We start from the raw sequence: 18,387 nt of genomic DNA, 5'->3' as shown, positions 1-18,387 counted from the left end.
TATTGGAACTTAATATACATTAACATTATTGTCACTGTCCTCGGACCAGGGCATAAGTGTTCAAAGGTCAATACATAGGATGTTAGCCCTTAGCACTCCAAAATGATAGTGCCAAAACGACGGTAAAGACCCAGCTGAATGCGGCAATAGCACTATTAACAACATTCCACCTACTATCACCTAGCACAGGTAAAGAAACACTGTCTGTATGCTTCATATCTCTGCTATTGTATCGCGACAACTAAAGGCAGTTAATGTCATCTTTTTAAGCAATGAGACTGACTGGATCATTTTCCTAAACAAGGATATAGTATATGACAAGTTAAACCTTATTAACATTATTAAATAGTTAATAAATACCAATATTGTTTGAAACCCCTACATTTTTATGTGTAAATATGACCTCACGTTTCTTCCTAGCTGTACCAGTGTTAGGTTTGGAGGCTACCTAGAACAAACTTCAGCAGTCACCATCATAAACTGATAATTTTCTAATACAAAATACATATATGATGCTGCTCAAGAACATTTTCTGAAAAATAAGTAAAGTACAAAAGCAGGAAGTGTAGGATGCCAGGAGTTACACTTGATAAGAGATACTTTTGAAAATGGACTGATAAACCTGTTAATTTGGATAAAATTTTTCAAGACCGGCAAAACTACTGCAGGCAAAATACCAGCAAAACATTTCTGCACACCAACAATAAGCACACATGTATTAAAGCTAATGCATTTAAGTTAGTAAGAGAAAAGCAATGCAAGAGTGGCACAAGTGTCAAGCCAATGTTTACTATTTACATGACATGCTTGTTAACTATATGCAGAAAGAGAATTTCAAACCCTTTAACATGCTGAATACAAAGTACAACATCCATTTTTGCACAGGGGTCCTCTACACATTGTGTTTAAGTGTATGGGTAGCTAGCTTAACTCTTTTTAGGGTACATGATAGCAAAACAAACTACGTTTGTCAAACTTTTAATTTGCTCAGACGCAACCTTTCGGCAAGGTGTGTATATACATTCAATCGGATTCTATACAAATGAGATACAATTCCCAGCTAGTGAATTGTTAGAATGTGTCCATTTAATATTTTATTTGGTATATTATGAAAGGCTGTATTCGAAATAGTGCCTCATTAAACAGATACATTAGTCACAATTTAATTTGCATGAAAATGTGCAAAAGCAAAAGTGAGTGACATAACCCTTATCCCATTTTTTGTGTTTAGATTTTAATGTAGGAGGACCACATGTACATTTCTCACTCAGCTATGTTATTCTAACCTTGAGGACAGACTGATGAGGTCAGCCGGGAGATGCTCCCCATTGGTCACCTTCACTACTTCCCCTATGGCCACCTTTATGTCCCGGCATGAAAATGATGAGAACAAAAAAATGAGTAACATAAAATAAGAAAGGAAACAAATGGAAAAAAGAGACAAAATCGAAAAATTATTGTAAAAAACAATACATATGTTAATAAAAAAGTTATATGCAGCATTTTCAAAATTCATTTTTTCTGATCAGCACAATTGACCAATAGCACAATAGACATTACTTTACATTTTTACTTCTCCAAAAACAGGAATTAAAACATAAAATTAGATTGGGCCCAATTCTGTAATTAACATATTCAATATAATGATATTAAGTACATTTGTACTTAAAAGGGACATTTGCCATTGTTGTCTAAATGCAGGGAACAAGCCGTATTTTGTAAAAAAAAATGTTTTTAAAATGAGTCTTTAATGCAGAAATGCCAACAGTGCTAAACATGATTTCCTAATACATGGGAAATGGTGGCCTTTAAGGCAAGAGAAATAAGCATGTTGACATCTAAGAAACAATCTTCAATATAATATAAATATTTTATACAGATGTAAGGTTGGTTTAACATGGCCAGTGATTTCATTTTTAAGTCTTAATAAAGAAATGAATTTTGAAAATGAAGCACTCTTCAGTTAAGTGGTTTTTCCAAATAAAATTATCCAAGGAAATTATGATAAACAGCCTCCAAGAAACCAATCATTAAAATATGATTTTTTGGAGCCGATGCTGGTAAATATAACATGAAGTAAATTAAAGTATTGCCCTCTTAGACCAACAACAACCCAAAAACATATTTACCAGAGTAACTTCACTTAAATATAACAAATAATTTGTTAGGCATTTTCGATGCTCATCATACAAATGTGATTTAGGCTTTTGTCTTAAGTACATGGCACACATTATTGGGGGGTAGTGATTAGTAGTTCTGTTTAATCCTTATTTCCTTGGAGCAATAAAATATACACAGGGTAGAGAAACCGGCCTCTACACTGTTAGCATCAGAAGGCATCTCTACCTTGACGAGAGAAGCATAGTATCAGCAGGTATATATTCTTTGCCATTTATAATAACTATATCTCCAACCTCTACCTGAAAGAAAACTGGGAACTGGTTAATAATCTTCAAGTGATAGCATTGCTAGAAAACATAGAATACTTTAGCTTTACAATATGTTGCTGCACACAGTACTAGGGAAAACAATTCCAACAGTTTAACAGCAGTTACAATGGGCATCATCAGTGGCGACTCATAAAAGTTAGCACTTCATTTTGTACAGATGTATCTAAAAACCACAGGCATTGACACTTATGTATAAAATTTAACATGAAAATTCTCCAGAATCAAATGGACCTTTACATGATTTTGAAAAAATAATTCTGAAGAGCTGAAAGAAAAACAAATCGCACATTTACACTCATTGACCTGCACCTACTTTTGAAGCAAACTTTCGGCTTGTTAGACATTCTCATTTAATTCCATTACCCATGGAATTCTGCTACCGCTTCAGATTCTCAAAATATCTACATACATAATCCCTAATGCACACAAAGTAAAAAGGTGTACATTTCCTAAATAGAGTGCAGTACTGATATGTTCATTGAAATATTAAAATATTTTATTTTTTGCTTCTCTATGGAGAGAATATTTTTATCATAGAAGAATCAGTTCACCTATGCCCTCATAAATATTGGTGGTGTTTTCTTCCCATTTCTACACTGTATACCTATTTCCTTGTGCCCTTGTTGGATGTAAATCAATATGACTATGGAGGGTGGAAAGCTAACCAAGTAAGTCTACTGAGTACCCAAAAACCTGCGAGCTTGTTGGAGCCACAGACTTTTACAGGTAAATCTATTCTGTACCACCGACAAACCTGCTCACCATTCCAACATCTGTGAATCAGCAACATAATAGGCCCTTCAAAATACAATTACATGTATGCTAAACTTTGGTAAGCAAATATCTTTTGGACTCAAACCCATAATTATTTTATTTCTATTCCCATTCAAAATGCTACATTCTGCACTTTTTGAAGGCCACAAATTGAGTTACACCATTGAACCCCAAAAATTAGGTAACATTAAATAGGCTGTAAAACAGCAATCTCTAAATATCTAAGCAAGTTAATATTTATTATGCAGGACTGTTTAGGTTTAATTGACTGATCAGTGAAATAAAATGTTTGATAGGGAGACACTGCAGTATCTTAGAATAAGGATTGTGGATACCATCTCAAGTGACCTTTAAAACTTGCAATAGAAAAAAGAGAAAGCTAGGCAGAAGAACTCTAAGGAATGATGAAAGCAATAAACAGCTGCATCATTAGTAAAAAATGAAACACAAATGTACAAGTACTTTGATGGAGTTTTGATTTCTAGAATATAAACATATATTTAGAAAAGTATAGTCTACATAGGACTTTTGGAAATTTGCAATCGTTTACTATGAACATTTTTATCACAACTATTACTGTGTTGCTAACACAAATTATGTTCTAAAAGACAGCAAATTCTGGTGTCACAAAAGGCATGTTTGCCATTTCTTACTATTGGAAATGGATTCTGGATTGCAACAGACAACCCAATGATTGGCATTGAATTATTGGTACTGATTAAGTACCAGGCCAAGTAACAAGCCACATATCAAATTAAATGAATGTACTGGCAACACTATATATAACACTGTATGGTAATCATCTTGGAAAAGTGAAAGGACTAATTAACAAGTAATACACATTGATATCACATGGAAGTATGGCACTGAAAGTGATGTCACAGGATGTGTCACCACAACCATATCATAAACCTTGCAATAACAAGAATAGGGCAATAAATGAGTGTTGGACTTGGCCCTTTTTGCATGGTCATCCCTGAACTTTCTCCCGTATTTTGTCTCACCTGTTTTTGTTGGTTTTATGACTCTGGGCACTTTACCACTGCTGATCAGTGCTAAAGTGCATATGCTATCCCTATTGTAAATTGATGAATGGATTAGTGACTCCATGATTGGCTTATTTGATTTACTGTCAGACCCTAGTACAGTGCGCTGCGGCTGCGGGTGCCCACTGCTGGTGGGCTTGCAGTACTGGTTGGGCCACCCACAGAAGCAGCCTGTAAAGTGTGTCTCAGGTCTGCCATTGCAGAGCCTGTGTGCAGTCTGGTACTGCCATGTTGACTGGTCAAGTGCACCCACTCGCCAGTCCCTAAACCTTCCCCTTTCTGCATATTAGTCACCCCTATGATAGGCCCAAGGGCAGGGTGCATTGTAGGTAAAAGGTAGGACATGCCCTGGTGTGTGTAGCATGTCCTAATAATGAATTACAACCATTTTCGTTTTTCACTATTGCAAGGCTACCTGTTCCCCATACGCCAGAATTTTCAGTTTGATTATAAAATCTTATAATCCTATCTGACTCAGGGAACTAGGTAGAAATTAGAGTTTAGTATGCCTGAACTCAGAATGGTAAAATACATCTTTTAGTGAAGTTGGTTTTAACATTCTGTGTTTGAAAATACCACTTTTAAAAAGTAGGTATTTTTTTGCCTAAACTGTCCAAGCCTGCCTCTGCTAGGTTGTGCATTCCTTGTCAGGAGTTTGAGTGACAGGGGCTGGGGGATTACAGGAGACAGGGTGAGTCAGCACAGGGCTGAATAGAGCGATCTGCATGTAGATGGGTGGGAGGAGTTGCACCTGGGACCTGAAAAGGGCTGTGCCTTCTCTCCACAATGCTGGCTCCATCTCCTGTGGTGCGACTGATGTTCCTGACCTACACTGTGAAAGGAAAGAAGGAAGCTTGTCAATAAAGTGCCCAGAACTGACCAGAACTGGTTTGGACTGGGTACAGGACCCTCTGCCTTCAGAGGACCAAGGATTTGCTAGTGTAAATATGGGGAGCCAGACCCCAGAGAATTAGATCACTTTTGGGAAACAAGAAGAAATTATGCAGAGGAGAGGTACCAGAGAAACTGAGGAGGAGACCATCCCTAAGCTGAGTGCTGTTTTGGGGGATTGGCCTGCAATGGTTGCCTGACTTCCAAAGAAAGGAGAAAGGACTTTGTGCTACTTTCAAATCAACTTGTAAAGGATCTCCAAGGGCTTGAGATAGAGCTTGCCTCCTGCTGAAGTCTCAGGGACAACGGAATTCACTAACCAGCTCCCCTGACTTCCCTTGCTGGGGATTGAAGTGCCTGCTGTTGAGCTGGGCCTTCTGAGAAACTGAGTGTCGCTGGGAGCTGGAAGGGCGACTCAAGATGAAGAACCGTTTCGCCACTGCAGCCATTGTCATCGCATCACGAGAGAAGAGCGTCGCCATTGCAGCAGACACCATCGTATCACCGGAGAAGCGTGCCGCTGCTGCCGCCATCACATCACCTGAAGCACATCGCATCACCGGAGCAGTGTTGCAGTCACAGCAGACGCCGGCGCATCACCGGAGAAGCGTGTTGCAGGGCCTGTCGTGGCTCAGAAGAATTGAGGAGTCGCTGCACGGAAGTCTGGCGTGCACACATTGTTGTTGCATCAAGAAGAAGACGCCATTTTATCTTCATTGTATCACCGCGCTGCTGGTCGCACCACCACGTAAGTGCAGTACGAAACCGACACATCACCTCCCCACGCAGAGAAGAACCGATGCATCCCCTATGCAGCAGTAGGGACCTGACGCATCACCGTTCTTGCGTGTAAGGCACAGACGCATCATCTTACCTGCAACACTTTCCTTTGTATAGCGTTACGCATCCAAAGGTACATTGAACTCAAAGTGTTGCATTTTACATCTAAAGAGAATTAAGCTATTTCTACCATTTTTAAAGTACAGTATTGTAGATTTTTGTTGTTTGTGGTCTTGTGTTAAGTCTTTATATAATAATACTTATTTTTATACAACTTGAGTGGTGTCCATCTGTAGTGTTGTCTCTGGGTTACTGTATGTTCACAAATGCTTTACACACTGCCTCTAAGATAAGCCTGTCTGCTCGTGCCAAGCTACCAAGGGGGTGAACAGGGGTTATTTTAGGAGTGTACCCCCTTACCCTGACTAGACGCAAGGGTCCCTATTTGGTCAAAGGCAACCTACCTCTGCCAACTAGAGACCCCCAAATCTAACAATGAGGCTACATTTAAAGAATCTTGTGCTTACAAATCTTTTATCACTTGCACAGCAGGAATTAGTACAGACCTATAACAGTGCATTTCTGTTATGCAATTAACGATCATTGACAGAAAACTTGCCAGGATCTCACATTTTCGGACATTTTACTTAAGGTGCCTTGAATAGGGAACAAACATATCCTTTGTGACAAAAAGTTTCAGCTGATGTCCAATATCTGCCAGCACTTCACCCCCTCAATTAGGTAAGCGGCTGCAGTTGAGGTCAGGAAAGGTACTACTTGCGGCTATGAAAGCATTAAAGCTTTAAACACTAACTTTAAGTAAATGCATTTTATTTTGCTGGCTTCGTCACAGGATAAACATTTAACTAACTTGAATATGAAGACTTTTATAGCATAGGAATGAGGATGGAATGTGTGGTACCTGGGGCTTTAACTGGAATGTTGAGATGTCACCTTATTCTATAAAATATATTAGGCCAGACTAGTTACAAGGAATAATGTTTCTGTTTGAAACTGGAAGCTGGAGCAGCTGCGAGGAAGATGACTGGGATTGTTCTCCTGATCTCAATTAACTGAATAAACTTGTTTAAGGATTTCAGCCATGCCTGTTATTTTTGGAGAATTAAACATTGTTTTACTGGTGACGATAAGGATTTGATCAGAGATAAGGATTTGATTGGAGAGCATTCATCCCAACATTGGGGTGAGGTGGGGTGACATGACTATGGGAAGAACTGAGTGGCAGCCTAAGCATCTGCGGCCTAGAGTTAACTTTAACTCACTGGTGGAACCCTCAGACCAAGCTACAGTCATTGTGGTGGGAGTACAAGTATGATGGTTTGGCAAGCACTTTCCATCATTGTTGGGCCTTTATGAACTGACGACAACTGGCATTGAGTGTGACCTTACAACGTGCTGCAGCTGCCTTCTCGAGCCTAAGAGTACCAAGCCCTTGCTGAGCGTGGTATTCATGTGTTCAAGCCCTGGATTAGGTAGACCTCTCCAGCTAACTGTCCTTCAAACCCTACCATAATCTCTAGTTCCAAGATATTCTAACTACTAAGAAATAACAAAAATTTGAACAAGCTCAGCAGTGCTCTTCGCATTCAAGCAACATCTCCCTTGCAAGGGATCCCATCAAATCTTCTTGACAAACTCCCCTCACTATGTCCCCACCACAGGCGCTCTGTTCTGCCAATGGCGTTCTGTCCCACTGCTGAAACAGGTAACCATCTCAGAGGTATCCATCCCCCAGGAAGGGCCAAGTCTGGCAACACTGCATTAGGACAACTCACCAATGGCCCATTGCAACACTATCATGCAAAGGCATGGCCCCAACTCATACAGCATTACATTTCAATGAAACCTATCCAAGACTACTGCTAACAATTTCAAGCACAAAATCCTCAAAAGTCATCAAGAAAGACTAATAACGGACATCTTCTTCATCCCAATTCACAGAGGCAAAAAGCTGACCCGCTTCTACATTAAGAAGCCCGCCAAATGGAGAGATAACTTCATACAACAACTTCAAGTAACTAAGACTGCCAATGGAACTAGGTTCACCACATCCCAATCTCAGAACATAAACAGACACTTGTCCAGAACTGTCTACATGAGTCTCTGAACAAAATCTATCCATTTTTGATTGCCACTTCACTGCGCTCTGCGCCTCCTTGCCATCGGGTCCCACTCCCACCCTTCCACCATCTCACAGAGAGCCAACTACCCTACCCTCTCCAGGAGAACTGATCCATGCACCATATCTCCGGCATCTAAACCCTCTACTCTCAATACCCTTGACACTGTCTCCGCCATCACCATCCCTACAGCCTCCTCCACTACCAGATGCACTGACACGACGGCTTCGCCACCAGAACTATTCCCCCCCTTCCCACGGCACACTCCTAGAATGCCAACCCCTCCACCCTCTCGCAGAGAACTCATCCATGAACCCACACCTCCGGAGGAGGAACCTTCCACTCCCAATACCCTCCACACTGTGTCCACCTCGTCCCCTCTACAGTCTCATCCACTACCAGACGCATTGACGCTATGGTTATACAACCAGAACAACTCCCCCTTCCTCAGGGCACACTTTCACTACCCAGCTCGAGATTTCCTCCACTACCATATCCTCTCTGTTCCCCAACCTGAACCGACTGGATCCCACCTTAGCCACTCCCCTGACTCTGGCAAGCACCATCACACTCCACCCGCCACTATAATCCCAAACCACTCAACTGATCCCTATATTAGCCCAACTAGAACTCAAAATCAACACTATTCTGGAGCAAATGTCATCACTTTGTTTAGACACACAGATTAGCGATACCCCACCACAATCCCACACATCTATGGTAAACATCAACCCGGCCACAATCAGTGATTCTGACCCCGTCCCTCACCTCTAATCAAACCATCCCCTACATTCACCACGACCTCAAACCTAGACCGAATATCACAGCGGAATGCCAAATTGCAAAGCAACACCTACAACAATCCCCCCAGTCAATCCTGCCACTGCAAGATCCTATTCATCCTTGGTGCTAACAGGACCCTGAATACCTCCCTGGCCGCCCGTCCTAACTAACTACCATCCAAACCAGTAAGCCCAGCCCAAGATCACTACCTGCGCCTTGCTGCATGCTTATTAACAGCCTATCAGCAGTCAGGCATTCCACTGATATAGCCAAAACCATCCTACAACACAATACTGATTATCTAACAGAAATGTGGCTAGACAACCACTCATCCCCTCATATCAACCATCTAACCCCCACCAGGTTTCTAATTATTTGCACAGGGGATGGAATAGCAGTCAGTCACAAGAACGATCTTAGCTTAACTCTCTTCCGCACTGCAAAAACCCTACCTTTGAATATTTAGGAGTTAGCGCTCTTCTAAAGGCCACAACCCTAAGAATTCCATGCCATTTACCCCCTTCCAGGGGAGAACACACAATTCCTCAATAACTAACCATATCTAATTTTGCAAAACTCCCTAAAAGGCAGCACAGAAGTTATACTAGAAGATCTAAACCTGCACAGGAACAATGCTAAAGATACCACAGTACAAGCCCTCCTAGAAACTAACAAACCTTACACAACCCTGCAATAAACAAACTCACAATGAAGGATTGACACTTGACGAAATTATCTCCAAACATAACACCCTATCCCTCTAATCTTTCCTACCTTCTGACTGGACTGATCACTGATATATATATATATATATATATATATACTAGCAGCCCATCCCGACGTTGTCCGGGTATGAATTGCTGCCGGCCAGTAGTATATTGTTTTGTAGGATTTCGTTTTAATAGCATTTCTTACTGTGACAGGCCTGTGAAACGCTCCGATTCACAGTGCACTGCTGATGCACTTAAGACTGCGCGTTCAGTAGTGTGTGAACTCGAGTTTCCCTACTTTATTTTTCCTTGCAATATTAAATAGCGTGAACTCAACAACATGGCATGAGCACAATTTACATTACAGAAGAACACATTCAATTGTGGTAGGCACGGGGAGACAAAGCGATTTGCCTGTAATCACAGGATGTTGAGCTGATGCCGAGATTCGAACGTAGCTCCCCAGCTCTAAAGTTCACAATTTTAGAAATTGTGGCGGAGGTGTGTCTAAAAGTATATGTCGGTGCTGGCCATCAATGAGAGAGACCTGTGTATTTTTCAAATGGGTGGTGAAAAAATATGAGTATGTTGCTGGAGATGTGGGCCGCCGTGCCACCAATGTACTTACCGGGGGAGGGTAAACACCTATTATTCCGCAACTTTCTTTCCGCATACCATCACTCTGCATACTTTCATTACGAAAGTACCATGACTCCGCAATGTCATTATAACGCATGGCATTACATTTTATATGCTTTTACCACGCATACATTTACAACGAAATTCGTTGTAAATGCATGAATGGTAAAAGCATGTATTTTTTTAATGTTTGGATAAGGTAAGTATGGGTATAGGGGTATATGCTTTGGGGTACTGAGGTATATGTTTTGGGGTGTTTGGCTATTTTAAGGGTTCAGATATAGTTTTGGGTTATGGGGTACAGGGGTATTTTAAGGGTTCAGGGCTAGGTTTGAGTTTTGGGGTACAAGGGTATTTTTAGGGTTCAGGGCTAAGTTTGGGTTTTGAGGTACAGGGGTATTTTAGGGTTCAGGGGTAGGTTTGGGTTTTGGGGTACAGAGGTATTTTAAAGGTTCTGGGCTAGGTTTGGGTTTTGGGGTACAGGGGTATTTTAGGGTTCAGGGGTAGGTTTGGGTTTTGAGGTAGAGTGGTATTTTTAGGGTTTAAGGTTAGGTTTGGGTTTTGGGGTGCAGGGGTATTTTTAGGGTTCAGCGGGTAGGTTTGGGTTTTGAAGTACAGGGGTATTTATAGGGTTCAGGGCTAGGATTGGGCTTTGGGGTACAAGGGTATTTTTTAGGGTTTAGGGATATGTTTGGGTTTTGGGGTACAGGGCATATTTATAGGGTTAAGATGGGTTAGTGTTTAAGGGTATTGGGGTATTTTAAGGAGTAAGGGTGGGTTATGATTATGGGGTGCAGGAGTATTTAAAGGGAGCAGGGTGGGATTAGCACACGATATGAGACATGGAATGAAGGGCGGAACGTACCACACGCCCCCAGCATTTGTCACTCCCCCAGCACACGCCAACATCACAACGAAGACACGCCCACAAGGGACCACTTTGCTGGCATGGTTCTTTTACCTTTTAAATGTATATCGTAGGCGTCTGCATAGCCTATGTCCTTCTGCTGCAACTGCCCTTTCCAACGCTGTTTTGGGTTTTGTGATTGGTGCTGTGGTTTCTGAGATTACCCGCCTCAAAGGTTTAGGCTCTCTCTTTATTATATTAGTATGGATGCACTGTATCTACCTCAAAACTGTATAAGCAACTATACCCTATGTCTTTTGTATTTACATCAAAACTACACCTGCAACTACACCCAAATGTCTTTTGTATACTTCGTTTACACACTATCACCTTGCATTTCTATCTACTGCAAACGTAAGGCCGCTAAGTGAACTATGTGAAGCGCTCACCCTCGGGTCAGGTTTGCGCTATATCAAACTCAATAAGTAACATAAGTATGCGAGCTCCATCCTCATTGAGCATGCTCTGCAGGTGCGTTTCCGTGTCGTCATAGCGGTGCGTGAGGAAGGACCCTAGATCCTGTTTTTAGGACTTGACTTACCCCCTATTCCAACCCCAAGATCCCTTTTCTTTCAGTGTCCAAACAAACTTGCCAGGGAGGAAAGAACACTGAGAAAGAACTGTGCTTCGTCTCCGCAGGACTGAAGCCCCGCCTCACACTGGTCGGACCAATCCGGGATTGTGACAGTGTGACATTGCGACCAGCAGACCAATCAGCGGGCATAAAGGACAAGGGGATCGAAACAAGGAAGTCGTTGAAGAGAAGGAGGAACGAGGAAGACACGAGGAGAGCGAGCACAGAGGGAGAAGCGAAAAAAATAGCCTCACTGAAGTGGATGAGCCAGGCACCGACCAAGAGGAAGCTGGAACGGAGGAAGCCCCGGACGTGTGGAGTGAGGAGTGGTGGTCACCAGAGGACGTCCAAAGAGGCGCCGTAACTCAGGAGAGTTGCAGCTTAGCACGCCTCGGGGGACACCTCCAGCATAACAAGGCACCTAAAGCCCATGAGAGAGAAAAAACAGTGAAGATACCAGGAGGAAAGGAGAGGAGTAAGAAAGCCTATTTCAGTTGGAACCCTATTTGAAACTGAATTGATGTTGAACTGCTGTCTCCCAGATAGATATACATTAACTCCCCCCCTTTTATCCTTTTCTTTATTCGACTGTTTTGAACAATAAAACGCCTCACTATTATCCACATCCGGCCTCCTCGCTTCTGTTTCCTCCCATACCTCCCACACGGTGTGTAAACAAGCTGTATGGTCTACAAAAAGATTTATTTATTTATTTATTTATTACAGATTTGTACCGCGCTGGGAATCGACTCCCGAAGGAGTATCTCCGCGCCTCTGGCATCATCTTTGAACAGAGCAGGTCCTGCAAAGTATGGATATTACAATATTACAATGAGGTATATAACTAATATTGGAAGAAAAAAGTTTTTAGTTTCTTCCTAAAAGGAAGATGATCCCTACATTGTCTGATCTCTCTGGGGAGAGTGTTCCACAACCTTGGGCCAGCCACTGACAAGGCCCTACCCCCCTGCCTTGCCTTCTTAATCCTAGGAACACATAGGAGTTCTTGATCTCCTGATCTAAGAGATCGGGAGGGAACGTAGGCATTAAATTTTTTTGTCAGGTATTCAGGGCCTTTCCCTGTAAGGCACTTATGGATGACACAACATGTCTTAAACAGTACTCTCTGTTTCACTGAAAGCCAGTGAAGCTTGGTTAACAGAGGTTTAGATGGAGTACGTGCAGGGACATTAAGGACAAGGCGTGCAGCAGTGTTTTGTACAACCTGCAATCTGGAGATGACCCGCTCGTTGGCAGCTAACAGCAATCCATTGCAGTAATCAAGCCTGCTCAGCACAAGCGCCTGTACCAAGGTTTTTCTAGTGGTATCAGGGAGCAGGGGGAACACTCTACGGAGAAGCCCAATGACATGGAAACAGGAGCCAACCACTTGGTTTCCATGTTGTTTCAATGAAAGCTCCTGATCCAGTTTTACTCCAAGATTTTTCACACATTGTTTGGGTTCAGGGACTGGGCCTAGATCTTGCGGCCACCAGTCAGGAGTCCACAGGCATTTGGCTTCCCCAAAGAGCATCACCTCCGTTTTGGAAACGTTGCATTGTAGATAGTTTGAGGCCATCCAATGGGCCACTTCTTTCATACCCCGGGCAAAGGAGTTTTGCACTTCAGATGTCAAAGTTTTAAACGGAAAGAGGAGTTGAGTATCGTCGGCATACGATACTGGAATAAAGCCGTGAGATCTCATGATGTTCGCCAGGGGGGCCACATAGATATTAAATAAGGTGGGGCTCAAACATGAGCCCTGTGGCACCCCCTTGGAGATCTCCAGCTCCTCTGACCGATACGTCCCCATGGTAACACTTTGGGTACGGTTAGTGAGAAAGCTCCTTAACCAGGACAGCACTCTGCCTCCCAGGCCGATGTCAATTAGTCTGGAGGTCATGATGTCATGAGACACCGTGTCAAACGCCGCTGACAAATCTAAAAGCACCAGGATAGCGGAAAAGCCCGCATCCTGGAGCATGCAAAGATCGTCAACGACGGACAACAGGGCAGTCTCAGTGCTGTGCCTAGGTCTAAACCCAGACTGGGAGGGATCCAACCCCCCTGCACTCTCAATGAAATTTGATAAGTGCCGATTGACAAACTTCTCCGTCAGTTTTCCAAAATATGGAAGGAGTGAAATAGGTCTTAAGTTTGTCAATTCAGTCCAGGGGATGGTATTATTTTTCCTGAGGGGTTTTACCAGTGCCCGTTTCCAATCTAAGGGGACTTCCCCTGTACTCAGGGACAAGTTGATCACCTGCTGGATTCCTGTGGCCAAAACATCAGCCACGGATGGCATAATGCGTGCCGGGATGATGTCAGAGGGGCACCCGCTCTTTGTCTGGTTGATCAAAGTAATTACCTCCTCTGTTGTTATAGGAGGGAATTCTGTCATCTTATTAGGATGGATAATATCCATCTGTGCTCCCTTGGCTAGGTGGGCCATGTTGTCCACTATGTTCTTATCTTTGGTAGCTATTATTTTATCATATATACCCTTGATCTTGTTATCAAAAAATTGGGATATATTGTCACAGAGTTCCTTGGAAGCTATCTCAATGGTCTCACAGGCGGCAGGTTTAGTGAAGGTTTGTAGAACTTGATACAAAATCCTTGCATTATTTCCTGCTGCTGATAGTTGTGCTGCTATGTGTTGTTTACGTGCAGCGCGGATGCCTTTGTGATAGATATTTTGAGAGGTGTTATAAGTCACCCTATCCTCTGCCTTGTGAGTTCCCCTCCAGAGTTTTTCTAATTTTCTGGTAGTTAGTTTTAATAATCTTAGGTCCTCCGTGAACCATACTTCTTGTTTAGAGGCAGGTCGAGATTTAAAAGTTCTCAAAGGTATAACCTCCTCTATGGCCACTGTCACTGCTTCCTCAAAGTTACATAACGCAGTGGTTACGTTGGCTGTACATTTGCCACAACTGGGTTCTATGTATTTCCCCCTAAAACCATCTGATGTCAGTTTGTGCCAGGGTCTCCTGGTATCTGCCATCACCCTCTGAGTGGGTTGCGGTTTATGATTAATGCTAGTATAAAATGTGATGATGGAATGGTCTGTCCATTCCACCTGAATGGGAGGTGTACATATTATAGCAATTGAATTAGACAACACCAAGTCCAAAGTATGGCCTGCCCGGTGTGTTGGTCCCTGATTGATCTTTTTAAGCCCCAAAGTGTCTAGGTCTGTCAATAGGGTCATGGCCTCAACACAGTTATCTAGTTCGCTATGGGTGTTGAAATCCCCTACCAAAAGAAAGTCTGAGTTCTCCTGTACATATGGTGCCAGGGCCTCAACCAGCAGTATGGAGAAGTTTTCACATGGGCCTGGGGGGCGATAAACTACCGCTCCCTTTCTATTTTCTTTAGAGCTAGAGTTAAGTCTAAAAATTAAAAGTTCCATTTGGGGAGTACACACTGTCTCAATGATAGTAACATCTAGCTCCTGCTTAAATACAATGGCTAGCCCTCCTCCAGTTTTAATGGGTCGGTCCGATCTCACCATCTTATAACCTAGTGGGACTCCCAGCGTAATAGCCGGTGTGGTATGTGGCTTCAGCCATGTTTCTGTTAGAAAGCACAGGTGTGGACTCTCAGATGTTATGAGGTCCCATACCTGTGTAGTATGTTTAGCTAGGGAGCGGATATTACATAGTATGTTTTTACAGTCTAAAGATGGGTCCTTTATTGGGATGTCAATCAGCCCTCTATGATGTGAAATGGGGGTCAAAATCCGCCTTTCAGGCAGGTGAATTGTAGAATCTGAACAGATTGAAAATTGTTCCTGACATTCTAAACATGAGAAGGGCCCCTCCAAATTGCAACCCACCTTATTAGTGCATGATATGGGAGCGTACCTGTTAATTTCCAATAGTGCCTGCCGGCTGTATGATAGCCTACTACTGGGGGACATGTGCTGGCGATGTAGCGCAAGGCTGGTCTCAGCCATTTTAGAGGATTGGGCTCACCTTGTCGAACTGTAAACAAAAAACACGCTGGATCACCTTTAGAAAAAGACGCAACACAACACTGGTTTCGGCCATTTTGTAACATTGGGCACTTGGTTATAAGTCAACACTATGAGCGGATCATTCTTTCAACATCGTATTATTTTGGAAGATCGGAATCTCTAAATTGGAAAAGGGATCAATGGAAGGAACATTCAATACACGGTGATAAGCACATCTTTGAAGAATTGTGCCTGTATCAACAAATGATAAAGGACACACCTCTTACATGACTTTTCGGGCAGTAGTTGTGTTAAGTTTTTTTTGTTTTTTTGCAGGGGTGAATTCGGGCATATTGCTTGAGATGTGGAAGCCAGAGCCATTTGACTTCTAACAAAGAATGTCCTGTTTTGAAAAGCTCAGTGTAGAAACTGAGGGAAGAGAGGTTATTTTCAAAGTGAATGCAAGAGTAAGAAGGAAATGTAAAAGTCAAAGAAGTGGGTTTACGACAAGAGGGGGCTGACAGTGAAATTGAATGTGGACATATAGTACTACAGAATAAAAATGGGAAAAGGAAAAGTCCTGCTAATGAGATCTTAGTGGAAGGCGAGAGCACAAAGATGTTATTTGTTTTGGATTCGAAAAGTACCTTGGTATCCAACATTTTCTTTAATGAACAATCTAAAAGAAAAAAAAAATCAGAAACCAGACATCAAGCCATATGCAGATGAGGGGTACCTATAAAACTAGAAAGGCATTTTGAGGGTTTGATTGAATATAAACGGAGGTACATTTCTGGTAAAGTGTATGTTTCATCAACAGGAGGTAGTATTTTGAGTTAGTTTCACTAGAAAGTTCTCTGACTGATATTGGATCCTAATAGTGATCCCCCTATAATCTTGAAAGATTTAAGTCAGAATACCCATACTTTTGGTGATGATGCTGCCTGTGAGTATTTCGGATAGGAAATGATTAAATAGGTTCCCTCTGTGTTTAGGAAAGAGCTTGGATATTTGAAAAGGTACATACACAGAATCAAAATAAAGAAGGGTGCACAAATGGTATGTAGTAAGGTACACAATGTGCTGTTTTCCATGAGAGCAGACATGCAAGCTGAATTGAATACATTGAGAAATGAAGGTGTCATAGAAGAGGCTGAGAGGACGGAGTGGTTGGCTCCTGTAGTGGCAGAGAGGAAGAATAATGAAGAACTAGCGGTGCCTGTGGAGCTGAGAGTGTTGAATAGATGGTGTGGTGGTGGATAAGTATCCCATACCCAAGATTGCGGATATGTTGACATCGTTGGATGGTGCTAAGGGGTCTTCTTCTATTGACTTCAAGTCAGCTTATCACCAGAGTGTCATGGAAGAGGAGTCCAAGGAACTTACTGCTTTAGTCACACCTTTTAGTGCTTTTAGGTATAAGAGCAACCGTTTGGATTAGTTTCTGCGGCCTCAGTCCTTCAGAAAGTGTTGGAGGGAGTTTTGAAGGGCTTACAGGGTATCAAGGTTTATCAAGATGATGTGTTGATTTTTAGGCTATGATATGGAACAGCATGATAGATGAGTAAGGGAGGTTCTCAGGAGGTTGTGGGAAGTTAATTTGACAATAAACAGTAAAAATTCAGATTATCATATTGAACATTTGGGACGTGAAGTTTCAGCAGATGGCATTAAGCCTAATATCAGTCTGGTTGATGTGATCAAGGGCTTGTCCTCGCCCACGAACAAGGAGTAACTTTTTAAGTTTTGGGAAATGGCAGAGTACTACTACAAGCCTGTGCCTAAATTTGAAATGAAGAGTGAAAGAGTGAGGAGACTGCTGAAGAAAGGTACAGAATTTTTGTGGGACCAAGTATGTGAACAAGAGTTTAATTAGATAAAATTGGAACTGGCCACAGCCCCTAATCCAAGAAGTTTCAACCCACCTGTAAAATCAACCTTGATAACTGATGCAAGCCTCAAAGTGTTGGGGGTAGTGTTAATGCAGGGTGAAGGAGAATGTTAAAGGACAATTATGTTGCCACATATAGCTTAAAAGGGATAGAGATGCACTATTCTGTGATTGAGAGGGAGGCATTAGCCATTTATTGAGCTGTGAAGAAGAGAACATTTCTTTGGTAAGGTAAATTTACAGTCAAAATGGATCACAAATCGTAGAGGGAAATTAAGGTATAGATGCAGTCTCTAGCAGAATCACCAAATGGATCATAGCACTGTAAGAGTATAGGTTTGTGGTATAATATAGTCCTGGCGCAAAGAACCTAGTGGTGGAATCTTTGTCCAGATTGGTATTTGTAGGAAAGTGCTACTTTTTGCCTGGTATCTGGTGCAGCTTTGACTGAAAGTGTGCTGCCTTCCTGCTAACCAGGTCCCCCGGCACCATTGCTCTTTCCCTAAACTGTACAATTGATCCTCAACGGGCACCCTTTTGGGAGCCCTTGCAAGTCCCTAGTAAGTGGTACCACTGCTACCTAGGGCATTTGACCTAAAGTGGGTTGCTAAGGGCAGCAGTATGAATTGTGCCACCCAAAGGGACCCCTCACCAAGCTCATGCAAACTGCACTTTCAGCCTGCATGTCTTAGTGCAAAGAAAACCAAAGAGTCGACATGGCACACATCCCTGTGTGCCATGTCAGCAAAAAACTGTATGTGGTATAGGTAAGTCACCTCTATGGCAGGGGCCTGGCAGCCCGCAGGCAGAGTGCACTATACCCATGTGCGGGCACATCTGCCT

General features: G+C 42.4%; 1 protein-coding gene across 1 annotated transcript in view; it reads right to left on the bottom strand.

Moving 5' to 3' along the window:
* The window catches only part of ATP8A1 (ATPase phospholipid transporting 8A1), a 780,070-nt gene that overhangs the window by 493,093 nt on the left and 268,590 nt on the right, over positions 1-18,387 (bottom strand). Inside the window, exon 7 of the mRNA XM_086963885.1 lies at positions 1,287-1,360. Coding sequence (XP_086820011.1) covers positions 1,287-1,360 — 74 coding nt within the window. The remainder of the gene's footprint in view (positions 1-1,286; positions 1,361-18,387) is intronic.

This window comes from Lissotriton vulgaris, chromosome 3_1, assembly GCF_964263255.1.
Source record: "Lissotriton vulgaris chromosome 3_1, aLisVul1.2, whole genome shotgun sequence".
Taxonomy (NCBI): domain Eukaryota; kingdom Metazoa; phylum Chordata; class Amphibia; order Caudata; family Salamandridae; genus Lissotriton; species Lissotriton vulgaris.
The sequence above is the reverse complement of the archived record's forward strand: the minus strand, read 5'-3'. Positions and strand labels throughout refer to the sequence as shown.